This window comes from Myxocyprinus asiaticus, chromosome 18 (assembly GCF_019703515.2).
Source record: "Myxocyprinus asiaticus isolate MX2 ecotype Aquarium Trade chromosome 18, UBuf_Myxa_2, whole genome shotgun sequence".
NCBI classification, from domain to species: domain Eukaryota; kingdom Metazoa; phylum Chordata; class Actinopteri; order Cypriniformes; family Catostomidae; genus Myxocyprinus; species Myxocyprinus asiaticus.
The window spans coordinates 3401903-3416696 of record NC_059361.1 but is presented as its reverse complement, the minus strand read 5'-3'; the positions used below and the strand labels follow the sequence as shown (position 1 = coordinate 3416696).

At 32.0% G+C, this 14794-nt stretch overlaps 1 protein-coding gene across 2 annotated transcripts; it reads left to right on the top strand.

Moving 5' to 3' along the window:
- Positions 1–954: 954 nt before the first annotated feature.
- On the top strand, positions 955–13632 carry prpf18 (PRP18 pre-mRNA processing factor 18 homolog (yeast)). 2 transcript variants are annotated; one of them, XM_051724030.1, is made up of 11 exons: positions 955–1112; positions 1298–1375; positions 5130–5156; positions 8104–8205; positions 8312–8425; positions 9426–9569; positions 11433–11501; positions 11674–11814; positions 12928–12999; positions 13094–13249; positions 13337–13632. In XM_051724030.1, the coding sequence occupies exons 1-11, from the start codon at positions 1047–1049 to the stop codon at positions 13415–13417; spliced, it is 1050 nt and encodes a 349-aa protein (XP_051579990.1). In that variant the 5' UTR covers positions 955–1046; the 3' UTR covers positions 13418–13632. The 2 variants fall into 2 exon arrangements, with proteins under 2 accessions (XP_051579990.1, XP_051579991.1); XM_051724031.1 differs by lacking the exon at positions 5130–5156.
- Positions 13633–14794: the final 1162 nt, after the last annotated feature.

The following is a 14794-nucleotide window of genomic DNA, read 5'->3' as shown; positions in this document are numbered from 1 at the left end:
TTATATTTAATTGAGTAAATAAATAAAAAAATAAATAAGAAACTGTACTCTGCAGTACAGTTAGAAAATTGTTTGAAAACAATTATACTCCAATGCAAATTATATACAGTATTTACTCTTAAAATACGTATGAAGTCGGACATGTTTAATATTGGAGATGAAGATCAATAATAAATAATATATATATATAATTACAAATAAACTTTACATATAAAAAGTTAAACCAAACCTAAGTCAAATAAATAAATAAATAAGAAATTATACTCTACAACAGCAGTACCATTAGCAAATTGTTGTGAACAAAATTATATTTAAATGCAAATGATTTATATTTACTCTTAAAATACACGTGAAGACATGTTTAATATTTGAGATGAAGATCAATAATAAATACAAATACACAATTAAAAATAAACTTTAAATATAGAAAGTTAAATGAAACCTAAAACAAACAAACAAATAAATAGATAATAAATAAATAAGAAACTATACTCTACAACAACAGTAGAATTAGAAAAGTGTTTTGAACAAAATTATATTTCAATGCAAATTATTTATATTAACTCTTAAAATACATGTGAATTCGGACATGTTAAATAGTTTAGATGAAGATCAATAATAAATAATATATATATATATATATATATATATATATATATATATATATATATATATATATATATATATAATTAAAAATAAACTTTAAATATAAAAACTTAATAAATAAATAAGAATCTGCAGTCAACAACAACAACAATATGATTAGAAACTGGTTAGGAAAAAATTATATTTCAATGTAACATGATATAATCTCTCAAAATACATGGTTTAATAATGAGATTTTGATGATAAGCACTGTCCAAACTTCTTCTGCCTGTTTCGTGTCAGTCACACATTTGACCACTAGATGGCAGTAATCACCCCAGTGACCTCCACTCGCCACCGGCCAATGACGCAGAGAAACAGTGAACGGAAGTGCCTTCACAGCGCCAGAAGTCACATTTAATTGAGATAAAATCGGGTGTTTGTTTTGTTTTTGAGTTATTATGGATATCCTCAAAGCGGAGATCGCAAGGAAAAGGAAGCTTTTAGAGGAGAAACAGTTGGTAGATGTGAGTAGCGACTATTCGAGTACTTTCTAGAACACTTTGTAGTGCATGTTTACAGTTTACACAAATGTGTTTCCTACAGCTGTGTTTATGTGTTTGTTTGTGCGATCAGTTCTCAGCAGTTAATATTTATTTGGATGTTGTGTAGACGTGAGTTTATTTAATGCAGTGCTTTAATGTTTCTTTAGGACACAAAGAAATATTTTAAACGGGCTGATTTGGCTCGTAAAGAAGAGGAGGATTATTTCAGAAGATGCGGATACAAGGTACAAACTCCATCTGTCAATACAATCAACATGTTCAGTGATGCACTCAATGTAAAACATATATATATATATATATCTGTGGAGGGCCAATCATTCAATATTTAAATACACAGTGAGATAATTAAATGCATCATTAAATCAATAAATACATAAATCAATAAATACATATTGAGTTAATTAAATGCATCATTAAATAAATACATAAATATTTAAATATATCATTAAATACATAGTGAGTTAATTAAATGCATCATTAAATAAATACATATTTAAATACATAGTGAGTTAATTAAATGCATCATTAAATAAATACATATTTAAATACATAGTGAGTTAATTAAATGCATCATTAAATAAATACATAAATATTTAAATATATCATTAAATACATAGTGAGTTAATTAAATGCATCATTAAATAAATCAATACATATTTAAATATATCATTAAATACATAGTGAGTTAATTAAATGCATCATTAAATAAATAAATGCATATTTAAATATATCATTAAATACATACTGAGTTAATTAAATGCATCATTAAATAAATCAATACATATTTAAATATATCATTAAATACATAGTGAGTTAATTAAATGCATCATTAAATAAATAAATGCATATTTAAATATATCATTAAATACATAGTGAGTTAATTAAATGCATCATTAAATAAATAAATGCATATTTAAATATATCATTAAATACATACTGAGTTAATTAAATGCATCATTAAATAAATCAATACATATTTAAATATATCATTAAATACATAGTGAGTTAATTAAATGCATCATTAAATAAATAAATGCATATTTAAATATATCATTAAATACATACTGAGTTAATTAAATGCATCATTAAATAAATCAATACATATTTAAATATATCATTAAATACATAGTGAGTTAATTAAATGCATCATTAAATAAATAAATGCATATTTAAATATATCATTAAATACATAGTGAGTTAATTAAATGCATCATTAAATAAATAAATGCATATTTAAATATTACATTAAATACATACTGAGTTAATTAAATGCATCATTAAATAAATACATATTTAAATACATACTGAGTTAATTAAATGCATCATTAAATAAATCAATACATATTTAAATATATCATTAAATACATAGTGAGTTAATTAAATGCATCATTAAATAAATAAATGCATATTTAAATATCATTAAATACATAGTGAGTTAATTAAATGCATCATTAAATAAATAAATGCATATTTAAATATTACATTAAATACATACTGAGTTAATTAAATGCATCATTAAATAAATACATATTTAAATACATAGTGAGTTAATTAAATGCATCATTAAATAAATCAATGCATATTTAAATATATCATTAAATACATAGTGAGTTAATTAAATGCATCATTAAATAAATCAATACATAAATATTTAAATATATCATTAAATACATAGTGAGTTAATTAAATGCATCATTAAATAAATACATATTTAAATATATCATTAAATACATAGTGAGTTAATTAAATGCATCATTAAATAAATACATATTTAAATATATCATTAAATACATAGTGAGTTAATTAAATGCATCATTAAATCAATACATATTTAAATATATCATTAAATACATACTGAGTTAATTAAATGCATCATTAAATAAATCAATACATATTTAAATATATCATTAAATACATACTGAGTTAATTAAATGCATCATTAAATAAATAAATGCATATTTAAATATATCATTAAATACATAGTGAGTTAATTAAATGCATCATTAAATAAATCAATACATAAATATTTAAATATATCATTAAATACATAGTGAGTTAATTAAATGCATCATTAAATAAATACATATTTAAATATATCATTAAATACATAGTGAGTTAATTAAATGCATCATTAAATAAATACATATTTAAATATATCATTAAATACATAGTGAGTTAATTAAATGCATCATTAAATCAATACATATTTAAATATATCATTAAATACATAGTGAGTTAATTAAATGCATCATTAAATAAATACATATTTAAATATATCATTAAATACATAGTGAGTTAATTAAATGCATCATTAAATAAATAAATGCATATTTAAATATATCATTAAATACATACTGAGTTAATTAAATGCATCATTAAATAAATCAATACATATTTAAATATATCATTAAATACATAGTGAGTTAATTAAATGCATCATTAAATAAATAAATGCATATTTAAATATATCATTAAATACATAGTGAGTTAATTAAATGCATCATTAAATAAATAAATGCATATTTAAATATATCATTAAATACATACTGAGTTAATTAAATGCATCATTAAATAAATAAATACATATTTAAATATATCATTAAATACATACTGAGTTAATTAAATGCATCATTAAATAAATCAATACATAAATATTTAAATATATCATTAAATACATAGTGAGTTAATTAAATGCAATATTTTAAATAATTATACATTTAAATAATTTAAAAATGTAAGTATTTTATTTTGAGTAATTTGGCGCTTTATTTATATCATGGTTATAAATTATCGTTTTTATTATGGTGCTAATTTTTTAGATTTATTATCGTATCTCAATTTTAGGGGCATTTTTCTAAATGAATTCAATCAATTTATTAATAAAAAAAAAAAAAAATCAAATTAATTCAGTAAGGATGTTGCCTAAAATTTTTTAATCAAATCATATTTTATGATAGTATGTATTAGTCTTAGATTAAAATATTTGAAAAACAATATTAGATGTTATAGAGGGAATTCATAATGGGGGCATTTTTTTGCCCCTACATTTTGTGATTGGGGGCATTTTTGTCACTTTCAGTAGCATTTTTGCCTCAAAGCCTCCATTAATTTCTGACCCTGATATATATATATATATATATATATATATATATATATATATATATATATATATATATATATATATATATTAGTATTAATGATAACTTAATAGTATAAGTATATATGTTGTATTTAAAATGTATTTATTTTTATATTTTATGTTTTGAAATATAATTTCTTACAAAAAACGGTTGCAGAAGTGTATCTTTAGCTACAGACTATCATATGAACAACAAGAGCAATGACTGAATTAATGAGTTTACGAAGTTTTACGGACCAGTTCGTCATTTCGAATCGGACTCGAATCATGACTTTGACTCTGAAGTTGATTCAGTCACCACTCTGCCTGATTCAGTTAGTTCATTTAGTGAATCATTCGTCAGACTGATTCAAACCGGTAACTCCCGTCATGAGATGATGAGTCATTGGAGTGTTTCTATTAAAGAACCGGCTCATAAGAGTCATTTGTTCGTGAATCGGATTACACTAGTCACGCTACATGTTTGTTTTGAAGTGCAACCAGTGAAAACAGCACAATAGAAAGACGTTTTGTTTTTGCCGTTATTTCACGGTATAGGCTCTTTTTTTTATCTCATCACATTTAAACTGTAAATTCACAAATTTGGGTAAAATTGATTCTTTTGCCATGGCGCTGGAATTCAGTAGCGGTTTATCTTATTCATTCAGTCACTCAGTCGCTCTTTCAGTCTTTAATTCATTCACTCCAGCCCTCTCACCTCTGTACTTATAAAGCTCTCTCTCTCTAGTTCTCTTCTTTGTCTCTCTCTCCACATGCAGTGGAGCAGCATCCTCTGTCTGCTGTATATCTGTGCTCATCTTCTCTCTCCTGCTGTCTGTCTCTGTGGTCTGTGAGTGTAGGTTTCTAATGAACATCCTGTGAGACAGGTAGGGTTAAGTCACAGACAGACAGACTGCATGCTGCCAGACAGATGTATGACCGGCTTTCAGCATGACAAAAGAACATTTGTTCAAACATACCTGTGTTTAATTGGCTTTTCTCTCAGTGTTGCACAAAGGTGGAGATGGCACCGTTGTTTTTCTGCTGCAGAATAATCACAGTAGAGTCTGTGTCCTTGTGTTTCAAAGATGTCAGAGAATTACAGACACCACGCCTGCTCTCTGATATACGTGCAATGCTCATTTTTGTTTTAGCTTCTTTATTTGGACCCACTAGGTGGCCTTAACTACTATGTACTTAACCATTTAATACAATGTACTTATTATGTACATACAATGCATTTCATTACATTTGTAGTTACACTGTTAACCCTACCCTTACTCCTAAACCTACCCGTACCTCAAACTCAGTAGCAGCAAATGTGGGCATTTTGCAGAACAACATGTAGTTACACAGTAAATACATAGTGTTGTATGTATTTAATGTTAATACACAGTAGTTAAGGCCACTTAATATAAAGTGTGACCCTTTATTTAGTTTTGATTGAGAAGTGCATGTTGCTAATGACATGCATGATGTTTCCGGCTTAAATGGGCCTTTAGGGTCAAAGCATGACGACAACACTACTGTATAGAGTCAGTCCGTGTCAACTCAACCAGAGGTCCCCAGCTCTTGATTTTGATAAACAAAATAATAATTCTGGTGAAAGAAATACATAAATGTAGATAAAAGCCAAAATATGAAATGCCATGGATGAATATTTACTGAATAATCCATTATTTTGTAGAGGGGGTCAAAATGGCAATTTTCACCTATGATTTTGGAACAAAACCACAGATCAAAAAATGACCTCAGAAAGGCGTCAGCAGCATTATTTTATTTGTACAGAAAGATCTATTACTAAAATCAGTTGACTTCAGCACCCCTTGTTCCATTATATGCCAATGGTGAGAGTCCAAAAATGGGAAAAAGCACTTTCCGTGTTGTTTTTCCAAAGTTGGCGTGCCTGTAACTCAAGAAATATTAAAGATATCTTAAAATCCTTTTAGATTCTGGTTCAGAACACACTTTTCTTTTGGTATCTTCATTTATAAGGCCCTATATGGTTCATTCCCAGAGATATTGGGCTCTCAATGTGGCTCCATGTGCAAATAGTTGAATTTTACCCATTTTTAATGGTCGAAAACCAAATGTGGGTCACTTTGTATAAAGCTGATACTTATTGTATTTAAAGAGGAATGTCTGAAGAACAAATAATGCTGAAACTAGAAATGTACCTTTATTTATTCAACTCGACCATTTCAGTGTATTTTTGGCACTCTGACATTGTTAAACATTGGTATGTTCTATGCAATTGTTTTGATAGAGGCAAAACAAGATACAGTTCCTCTTTAAACGACAAAAAGTATAAGCTGTATGCAAACTGACCCACATTTGGTTTTTGACCACTGAAAATGTGTACAATTTAACACTTTACTCATGGAGCCACCTTGAGAGCCCCTTATCTCTGGGATTTAACCATATAGGGCCTTAAAAATGGAGATGTCAAAAGAAAAGTTTGTTCTGAACCAGAATCTAAAAGGATATTAAAGGAGTAGTTCACCCCAAAATGAAAATTCTCTCTTTATTCACTTACCTTGATGCCATCCCAGATGTGTATGACTGTCTTTCTTCAGCAGAGCACAAATGAAGATTTTAAGAAGATAGAGCTCTGTCAGGTCCTTATAATTGAAGTAAACGGGTGCCAGCACTGTGACGGTCCCAAAGTCATATTCAGGCAGCATAAAAGTAATCCATACAATGATCAATGAATGTTTTCATTTTTGTATTTCTTTCAACAGAAAAAAAAAAAAAAAATCAAAATCTAGATTTTGAGCTGGGGACGTCTGGTTGAGTTGACACAGAATGACCCTACAGGACATATTCGATTCCCTGCTGTTCACACATTGCTCCCTCTCATATTTATATAAGGTTAGAGGAAGATTTAGGCACAATTAAAAGAAAAATATCTATAAATCGGCATGATTTCAAGTATCAAGCCATTTTTGGCCTTTTGCTCTTCTCAGCCCTTGAAAATCGAATGATCATTATTTTTCCTCTTTTATTGTAGCTATTAGAGATCGACAGATTCGTTTTTTAAGACCAGTTCTGATGTTCGATAACTGGTTTGCAGAACTGATTTTTAATTACTATTTTTACTTTGCTAACTAAATAATGTGGAGGGCCAAATGACTCAAAATTAAATATTTTAATAAATAATTAAATGCATAATGAAACTGTTCAACTATGAAATCCATTAAAGTAATAATTAAATGACCGAATATATCAATAAATGTCCCTAAAGTCTGAAGAAATCGATTTTGTCTTTAAGTGACGTGCTGATAACCGTAACCCTGAAAATAAAAAGACACGGAGGTCGTGCTTAAATGGAAAATCAACCCAAAGATAACGCTAAAATGAAATGCAAGGGACATCTATTTATTTAGTTTATAGTTTTTAAAATGATTTCATTATGTATTTAAATATTTATTTAATAATTTAATTTTAAGTCATTTGACCCTCCTTAAAATAATCATTAATCTACAACAATAAAACATCATATTTATTGTGAATAAATTAATAACAATAACAATATTATTGTTTACCATGTCAGTTATGACAGTGGAATGTTTCCAAACTGAGATTTTGCCATTTATTGATAGACCCGATAACCAAATAAGTAAAAAAGTTTGAATATCTGTAAAAAAAAATATTGGTCAGATGCATTATCGGTCTATCTCTAATTTTATATATATATATAATTTATTTTTTTGCAAGCTACCCTTCTTAAATTCTCTATATGCTTTGCTATTGGGGCTGCATAGTGTCACAATCCTAAAAAAAAGGCAAAAGAGACTATTTTCTCACCTATATTTATTTTACTTCCTTTAAAAGCTGGAGGAGAAGGAAGAGGCGCATCCGTCTGCATCATCCAATCCCGTGTTAGAACTGGAGCTCACGGAGGAGAAGCTTCCAATGACGCTCTCTCGACAGGAGGTGGGTCAGCCAATCACAGTTCACCCATCCGAATACTGCTGAATAAGATTGAGTGATGTTGCTGTGTTTATTGTTCTGTGAATAAAGGTTTTCGGTCTGTGTGCAGGTCATCAGGCGTCTCAGAGAACGTGGTGAGCCGATCCGTCTGTTTAGTGAATCTGATTACGATGCTTTTCAGAGACTACGCAAGATTGAAATTCTAGCACCGGAAGTGAACAAGGTAACACCCACCTTTCCCAACTTTTCTATAGTAAAAAAGGCTTAATATTCAGTGGTAAAAAAAAGTATGTGAACCTTTTCGTGTTACCTGCATTTATGTATAAATTTGTCTTAAAATCTGGTTTACAATAATGAACAAACATAATCTGTTTTAACTAATAACACACAAATTATTGTATTGAATACATCATTCAAATATTCAGTGTAGGTTGGAAAAAGTATGTGAACCCCTAGGCTTGTCAAGAGTTGGCAAACCTGGTATCCAGTTAATGAAACGAGATCGGAGGTGTGGGTTAGAGCTACTTTGACTTATAAAAAGCACTTTTTGAGTTTGCTATTCACAAGAAGCATCTCTTGATGTGGACCATGCCTTGCAAAAAAGAGATCTCAGAAGACCTACGATCAAGATTTGTTGCTTTGCATAAAGCTGGGAAGGGTTACTAAGTTATCTAGAAGAGCTTAGATATTCATTTGTCCACAGTTAGACAAACTGTCTATAAATGGAGACAATTTAGTACTATAGGTACTCTCTCTAGAAGTGGCCGTCCAGCCAAGATGACTCAAAGGGAACACCGCAGAATGCTCAGAGAGGTAAAAAAGAACCCTAGAGTGACAGATAAAGACTTGAAGGAATCATTGGAACTGGTTAACATCTCTGTTCATGAGTCTACTATACGGAAAACATTAAACAGGTATGGTGTTCATGGCAGGACACCTGCGTTCCAACAAAAACATTGTTATTAAATCCAAGGGTTCACTTACTTTTTACACAGCACTGTGAATGTTTAATGGGATGTGTTCAATAAATAATTGTTTGTGTGTTGTTAGCTTAAGCACATTGTGTTTGACTATACTTGTGACTTTGATGAAGATGAGATTACATTTTATGACCAATTAATGCAGAAAACCAGCTACTTCCAAAGGGTTCGCATACTTTTTCTTGCCACTGTATAATACCATATCTAATTGCCTCGACAAATTGGCTTATTTTGTGTGTGTAGGGTTTGAGGAATGATTTGAAGGCTGCCATGGATAAGATCGATCAGCAGTATTTAAATGAGATTGTGGGTGGAGAGGGTGCAGAACTGGACACACAGCATGATCTCAAAGTACATGAAGAAAATACCACCATTGAGGAGCTGGAGGTAAACGTGTTCATGCTGGGAGCCCACAGTAGTAACAAGCCAATTAATTTTTCATCCTTGCATCATGTCAATACTACAATTTTTAGAAATGTTCAGTTGTCTCAAAAAGTATTTGGACACTTAAGTGTCATTGCAGAGATATCAAATGATGCTAGAGCTTTTCTAACAACTAACTTCAGCTTTCTGTCTGATGAGAAGTAACGTTATCTTATGTCACTAGGTGGCACCATAGACTTATGTGCACATCTGAAATCTGCTGTGCATCTTCACAGACAATGGCTGTCTCAAGTCTCAAGTTTATATATGTAATGTTATATACAGTTGAAGTCAGAGGTTTACATACACGTTAGCCAAATACATTTAAACTTTTTTATTTAATCGTAGAAAACATTCCCTGTCTTAGGTCAGTTAGGATCACTACTTTATTTTAAGAATGTTAAATGTCAGAATAATAGTAGAGAGAAGGATTTATTTCAGCTTTTATTTCTTTCATCACATTCCCAGTGGGTCAGAAGTTTACATACACTTTGTTAGTATTTGGTAGCATTGCCTTTAAATTGTTTAACTTGGGTCAAATGTTTTGGGTATCCTTCCACAAGCTTCTCACAATAAGTTTCTGGAATTTTGGCCCTTTCCTCCAGACAGAACTGGTGTAACTGAGTCAGGTTTGTAGGTCAACTTGCTCACACATGCTTTTTCAGTTCTGCCCACAAATTTTCTATCAGATTGAGGTCAGGGCTTTGTGATGGCCACTCCAATACCTTGACTGTGTTGTCCTATAGCCATTTTGCCACAACTTTGGAGGTATGCTTGGGGTCATTGTCCATTTAGAAGACCCATTTGCGACTGAGCTTCAATATATCCACATAATTTTCCTTCCTAATGATGCCATCTATTTTGTGAAGTGCACCAGTCCCTCCTGCAGCAAAGCACCCCCACAACATGATGCTGCCACCCCTATGCTTCACGGTTGGGATGGTGTTCTTCAGCTTGCAAACTTCACCCTTTTTCTTCCAAACATAATGATGGTCATTATGGCCAACAGTTCAATTTTTGTTTCATCAGACCAGAGGGCATTTCTCCAAAAAGTAAGATCTTTGTCCCCATGTGCACTTGCAAACTGTAGTCTGGCTTTTTTATGGCGGTTTTGGAGCAGTGGCTTCTTCCTTGCTGAGGAGCCTCTCAGATTAGGTCGATATATGACTCGTTTTACTGTGGATATAGATACTTGTCTACCTGTTTCCCCAGCATCTTCACAAGGTTCTTTGCTGTTGGTCTGGGATTCATTTGCACTTTTTGCACCAAACTACGTTCATCTCTAGGAGACAGAAAGCATCTCCTTCCTGAGCGGTATGATGGCTGCGTGGTCCCATGGTGTTTATACTTGCATACTATTGTTTGTACAGATGAACGTGGTACCTTCAGGCGTTTGGAAATTGCTCCCAAGGATGAACCGGACCCTTTTTTTCTGAGGTCTTGGCTGATTTCTTTCGATTTTCCCATGATGTCAAACAAAGAGGCATTGAGTTTGAAGGTAGTCCTTAAAATACATTCACAGGTACACCTCCAGTTGACTCCAATTAGCCAATTAGAAGCTGCTTAAAGGCACAGTTAATTTAGTGTATGTAAACTTCTGACCCACTGGAATTGTGATGTAGTCAATTAAAAGTGAAACAATCTATCTGTGAGCAATTTTCCAAAAATTATTTGTGTCATGCACAAAGTAGATGTCCTAAACAACTTGACAAAACTCTAGTTTGCTAATATGAAATCTGTGGAGTGGTTAAAAAATGAGTTTTAATGACTTCAACCTAAGTGTATGTAAACGTCTGACTTCTCAATGGTATGCTGTGTTTTAAACAGGCTCTGGGAGCGTCTCTTGGCACAGGTGATGATGTCAGAGACATGGACATCATAGATAAAGTATTAAGGGTGAGTTTTTTTAAAAACATTTTTATGAAAGGCAAGACTTTTTGACTCCGAGTGTTCAATATTTGAGAAATCGCAATAAAGTTATGCGTCGAAACACTATTCAATATTAACGTCTTATTTTACAGATCTTTATATAATGCAATCATTTGATTTTGTATGTTTTCATTTGCAGTTCTTGCTGGGCGTGTGGGCCAAAGATCTTAACAGCAGGGAGGACCTTGTTAAACGTAGCGTGCAGGGCAAACTCGCCAGTGCCACCCAAAAACAGACAGAATCTTACTTGAAACCACTTTTCAGAAAGCTACGGAAGAAGGTATTCTGTTCAACAAGCATTTTTTTTATGCACTATGGCAAGCCAAATTGACTTGTAATCATACGCAGGATATGAATTCTAGATATCAACAAATCAATATTCACATTCTTATAAAAAATGGAACTAGTAAAAACTGTAATTTTTTTATATCTGTAGAATTTCACAATGATCTGTCATTCACTTATGTTCAAAATGCAATTGCAGATATCTATAATTAATTTCTTACTAGTTAAAATTCCAATTTGACATATCAGCACTGCGCTTCTTACTAGTAAAAATGTAGATTTTTTTTTATTGTTAGTGTAAATATCCATTCCTGATATCAACATTTGAATTACGACTGGTAAAAATGCTAATTTCAGGTATCTGCAGTGTGATTTTAACTAGGAAGAAAGCCTTTTTAGTATTGTAAGCCGAACTGATTTTTAATCATTCACAGGATATGAATTGTTGACATCAACGGTTCAATTTTCACTTGTTAAAATGCTAATGATGACATCACTCACATGAATGCACATTCCTGATATTAAAAAAAATTGCTAATTTTTGATATTAGTATATTTAGTAAGTTTTCACATGTGGTAATGTGATTTTATTGTAACTAGTAAAAAAGTATTTTTGGATATCTTTAATTACTGTCCAATTAATTTTATCTCCCAAATCCATTTCCAGATATACCAAATCTAACATGTTGAAATACATTTACAGATATAAAAAATTAGCATTTTCACCAGTTGTATTTCAATTGTTGATATCAAGAATGGATATTTGTAGTAGTTATGAAAAACTATCATTTGTACTAGTAAGAAGTGTGTAGCTGATTTGTGTATTTGGAATTTAATTTCAGTATGTAATTGATTATGGATATCTGTATTTGCATTTTGAACAGGAGTGAATGACAGATGCACTAGTGAAAATGCTGTTACAGATGTCAAGAATTGCAATTACTAGTTGAAATTACGTTTTTCATATCAAGAATTAGCATTACAACTAGTGAACAAAATTCATATCCTGCACATGATTAAAGGTAAATTCGGCTTGCCATATATACACTATTTTATTAGATATAGTGCTTGGAGGCCTTTTCGCTAACTGACTGTTTCTTCTCTCCAGAATTTGCCAGCAGACATTAAGGAGTCCATCACAGACATCATAAAGTTTATGCTGGAGAGGGAGTATGTAAAGGTGTGTCTCATGTTCCTTCTAAATTCTCATATTTCGTTGCTTAATTAGCATGTTTGTTTTGGCAACTCTACTAATATTCAACGTTTGCATGTAGGCAAATGACGCCTATCTGCAGATGGCTATAGGGAACGCTCCGTGGCCCATCGGTGTGACCATGGTGGGCATCCACGCTCGTACTGGACGTGAGAAGATCTTCTCCAAACATGTAGCCCACGTGCTCAACGACGAGACCCAGAGGAAATATATCCAAGTATAAATAATGGAGTGTTGTGTTGTATAAATTGCTGTTGCGTATTATCAGGTCAGTGATGTTTTTGTGTTTGCGTTGTCTTTTTAGGGTCTGAAGAGGTTAATGACAATCTGTCAGAAACATTTCCCAACAGATCCCTCAAAGTGTGTGGAGTACAACGCTCTGTGACAGACACGACAAACATCACCATATTTTACGTCTCATGTTGTAAACAACATGCTGACTGTAAATACACCCTAATTTTGAGAATGTTTGCAATGCTTATAAAAGCTTATGTTATTGTATATTACACAAGTGATGTTTTCGGTTAGTGCATTCATTGATACTTGTTACACTTGGATATATAATATATTAATTAACATTAATAAAAATGTTACACTGTTTACATTTTTCCTCAATAATGTCAACAGATAAGAACAAAAGGTGTAGGTCTTTTCCTAAACACAGAGAAAGAGCGGAAACATTCCTTTTAAGGATGAACGTCTTGAGACCGTTTGTGTTTGAGTCATTCTCCAAACATTCTGATGTCCCTACTCGTGTCTTTATCTGACCTCCTGAGATGAGTTAAAGGAAGTGCTGAGTCACAGGAAGAGTGAGCGACGTACTCATTATGACCTCATCCCAGGACTAGGGCCATAGCAGGGAATTCTGGGCCCCTTTCATATTAAAAAATACAGTCTAGAGTGCCTGGGTAGCTCAGCAAGTAAAGACGCTGACTACCACCCCTAGAGTCGTGAGTTCGAATCCAGGGCGTGCTGAGTGACTCCAGCCAGGTCTCCTAAGCAACCAAATTGGCCTGGTTGCTAGGGTAGGTAGAGTCACATGGGGTAACCTCCTCGTGGTCATTATAATGTGGTTCTCGCTCACTGTGTGGCACGTGGTGAGTTGTGCATGGATGCCGCGGAGAATAGCGTGAAGCCTCCACACGCACTAACGTGCTCATCAAGCCACATGATAAGATGCACGGATTGACGGTCTCAGACGCGGAGGCAACTGAGATTCGTCCTCCGCCACCCGGATTGAGGCGAGTCACTACGCCAACACGAGGACTTAGTGCGCATTGGGAATTGGGCATTCCAAATTGGGGAGAAATTTCTAAAGTCTAAAATTTGTTGTGGGCCCCTAGAATCATTACCATCTTTCACCCTATTAGCTACGGCCCTGCCCAGGACCATATTAGATTTATAACATGAACAAGCCAAATTCAGAGTCGATTCGGGCTGTTTGTTTTAATGAGTCACTGATTTGTTGAGTCATCACTCAAAAGTGTTCCCAGAATGTATGTTGAATGAAATATTTTGTAGAATCCTACTATACAGTATATAATTAGTATAGATAAGATTAAATATGTATTTAGAGTCATTTTATGGGACCCACTTTATATTAAGTGTCTTTAACTACTATGTACTTGAAGCATTTGATACAATGTACTTGCATACGTGTAGTTGCATTGTACTTCCATTTAAAGTACCTGCATTTAATTACATCTGTAGTTACACTGTCTTGGATCCATAAAATCAGACTGATTTTTTTCAAGATAGCCAG

Coding starts and splice junctions, on each gene's coding strand:
- prpf18 (XM_051724030.1), top strand. CDS start 1,047: ATGGATATCCTCAAAGCGGAGATCGCAAGGAAAAGGAAGCTTTTAGAG. Junction 1,113..1,297: donor AGGAGAAACAGTTGGTAGAT/GTGAGTAGCGAC, acceptor ATGTTTCTTTAG/GACACAAAGAAATATTTTAA. Junction 11,815..12,927: donor TCAGAAAGCTACGGAAGAAG/GTATTCTGTTCA, acceptor TCTTCTCTCCAG/AATTTGCCAGCAGACATTAA.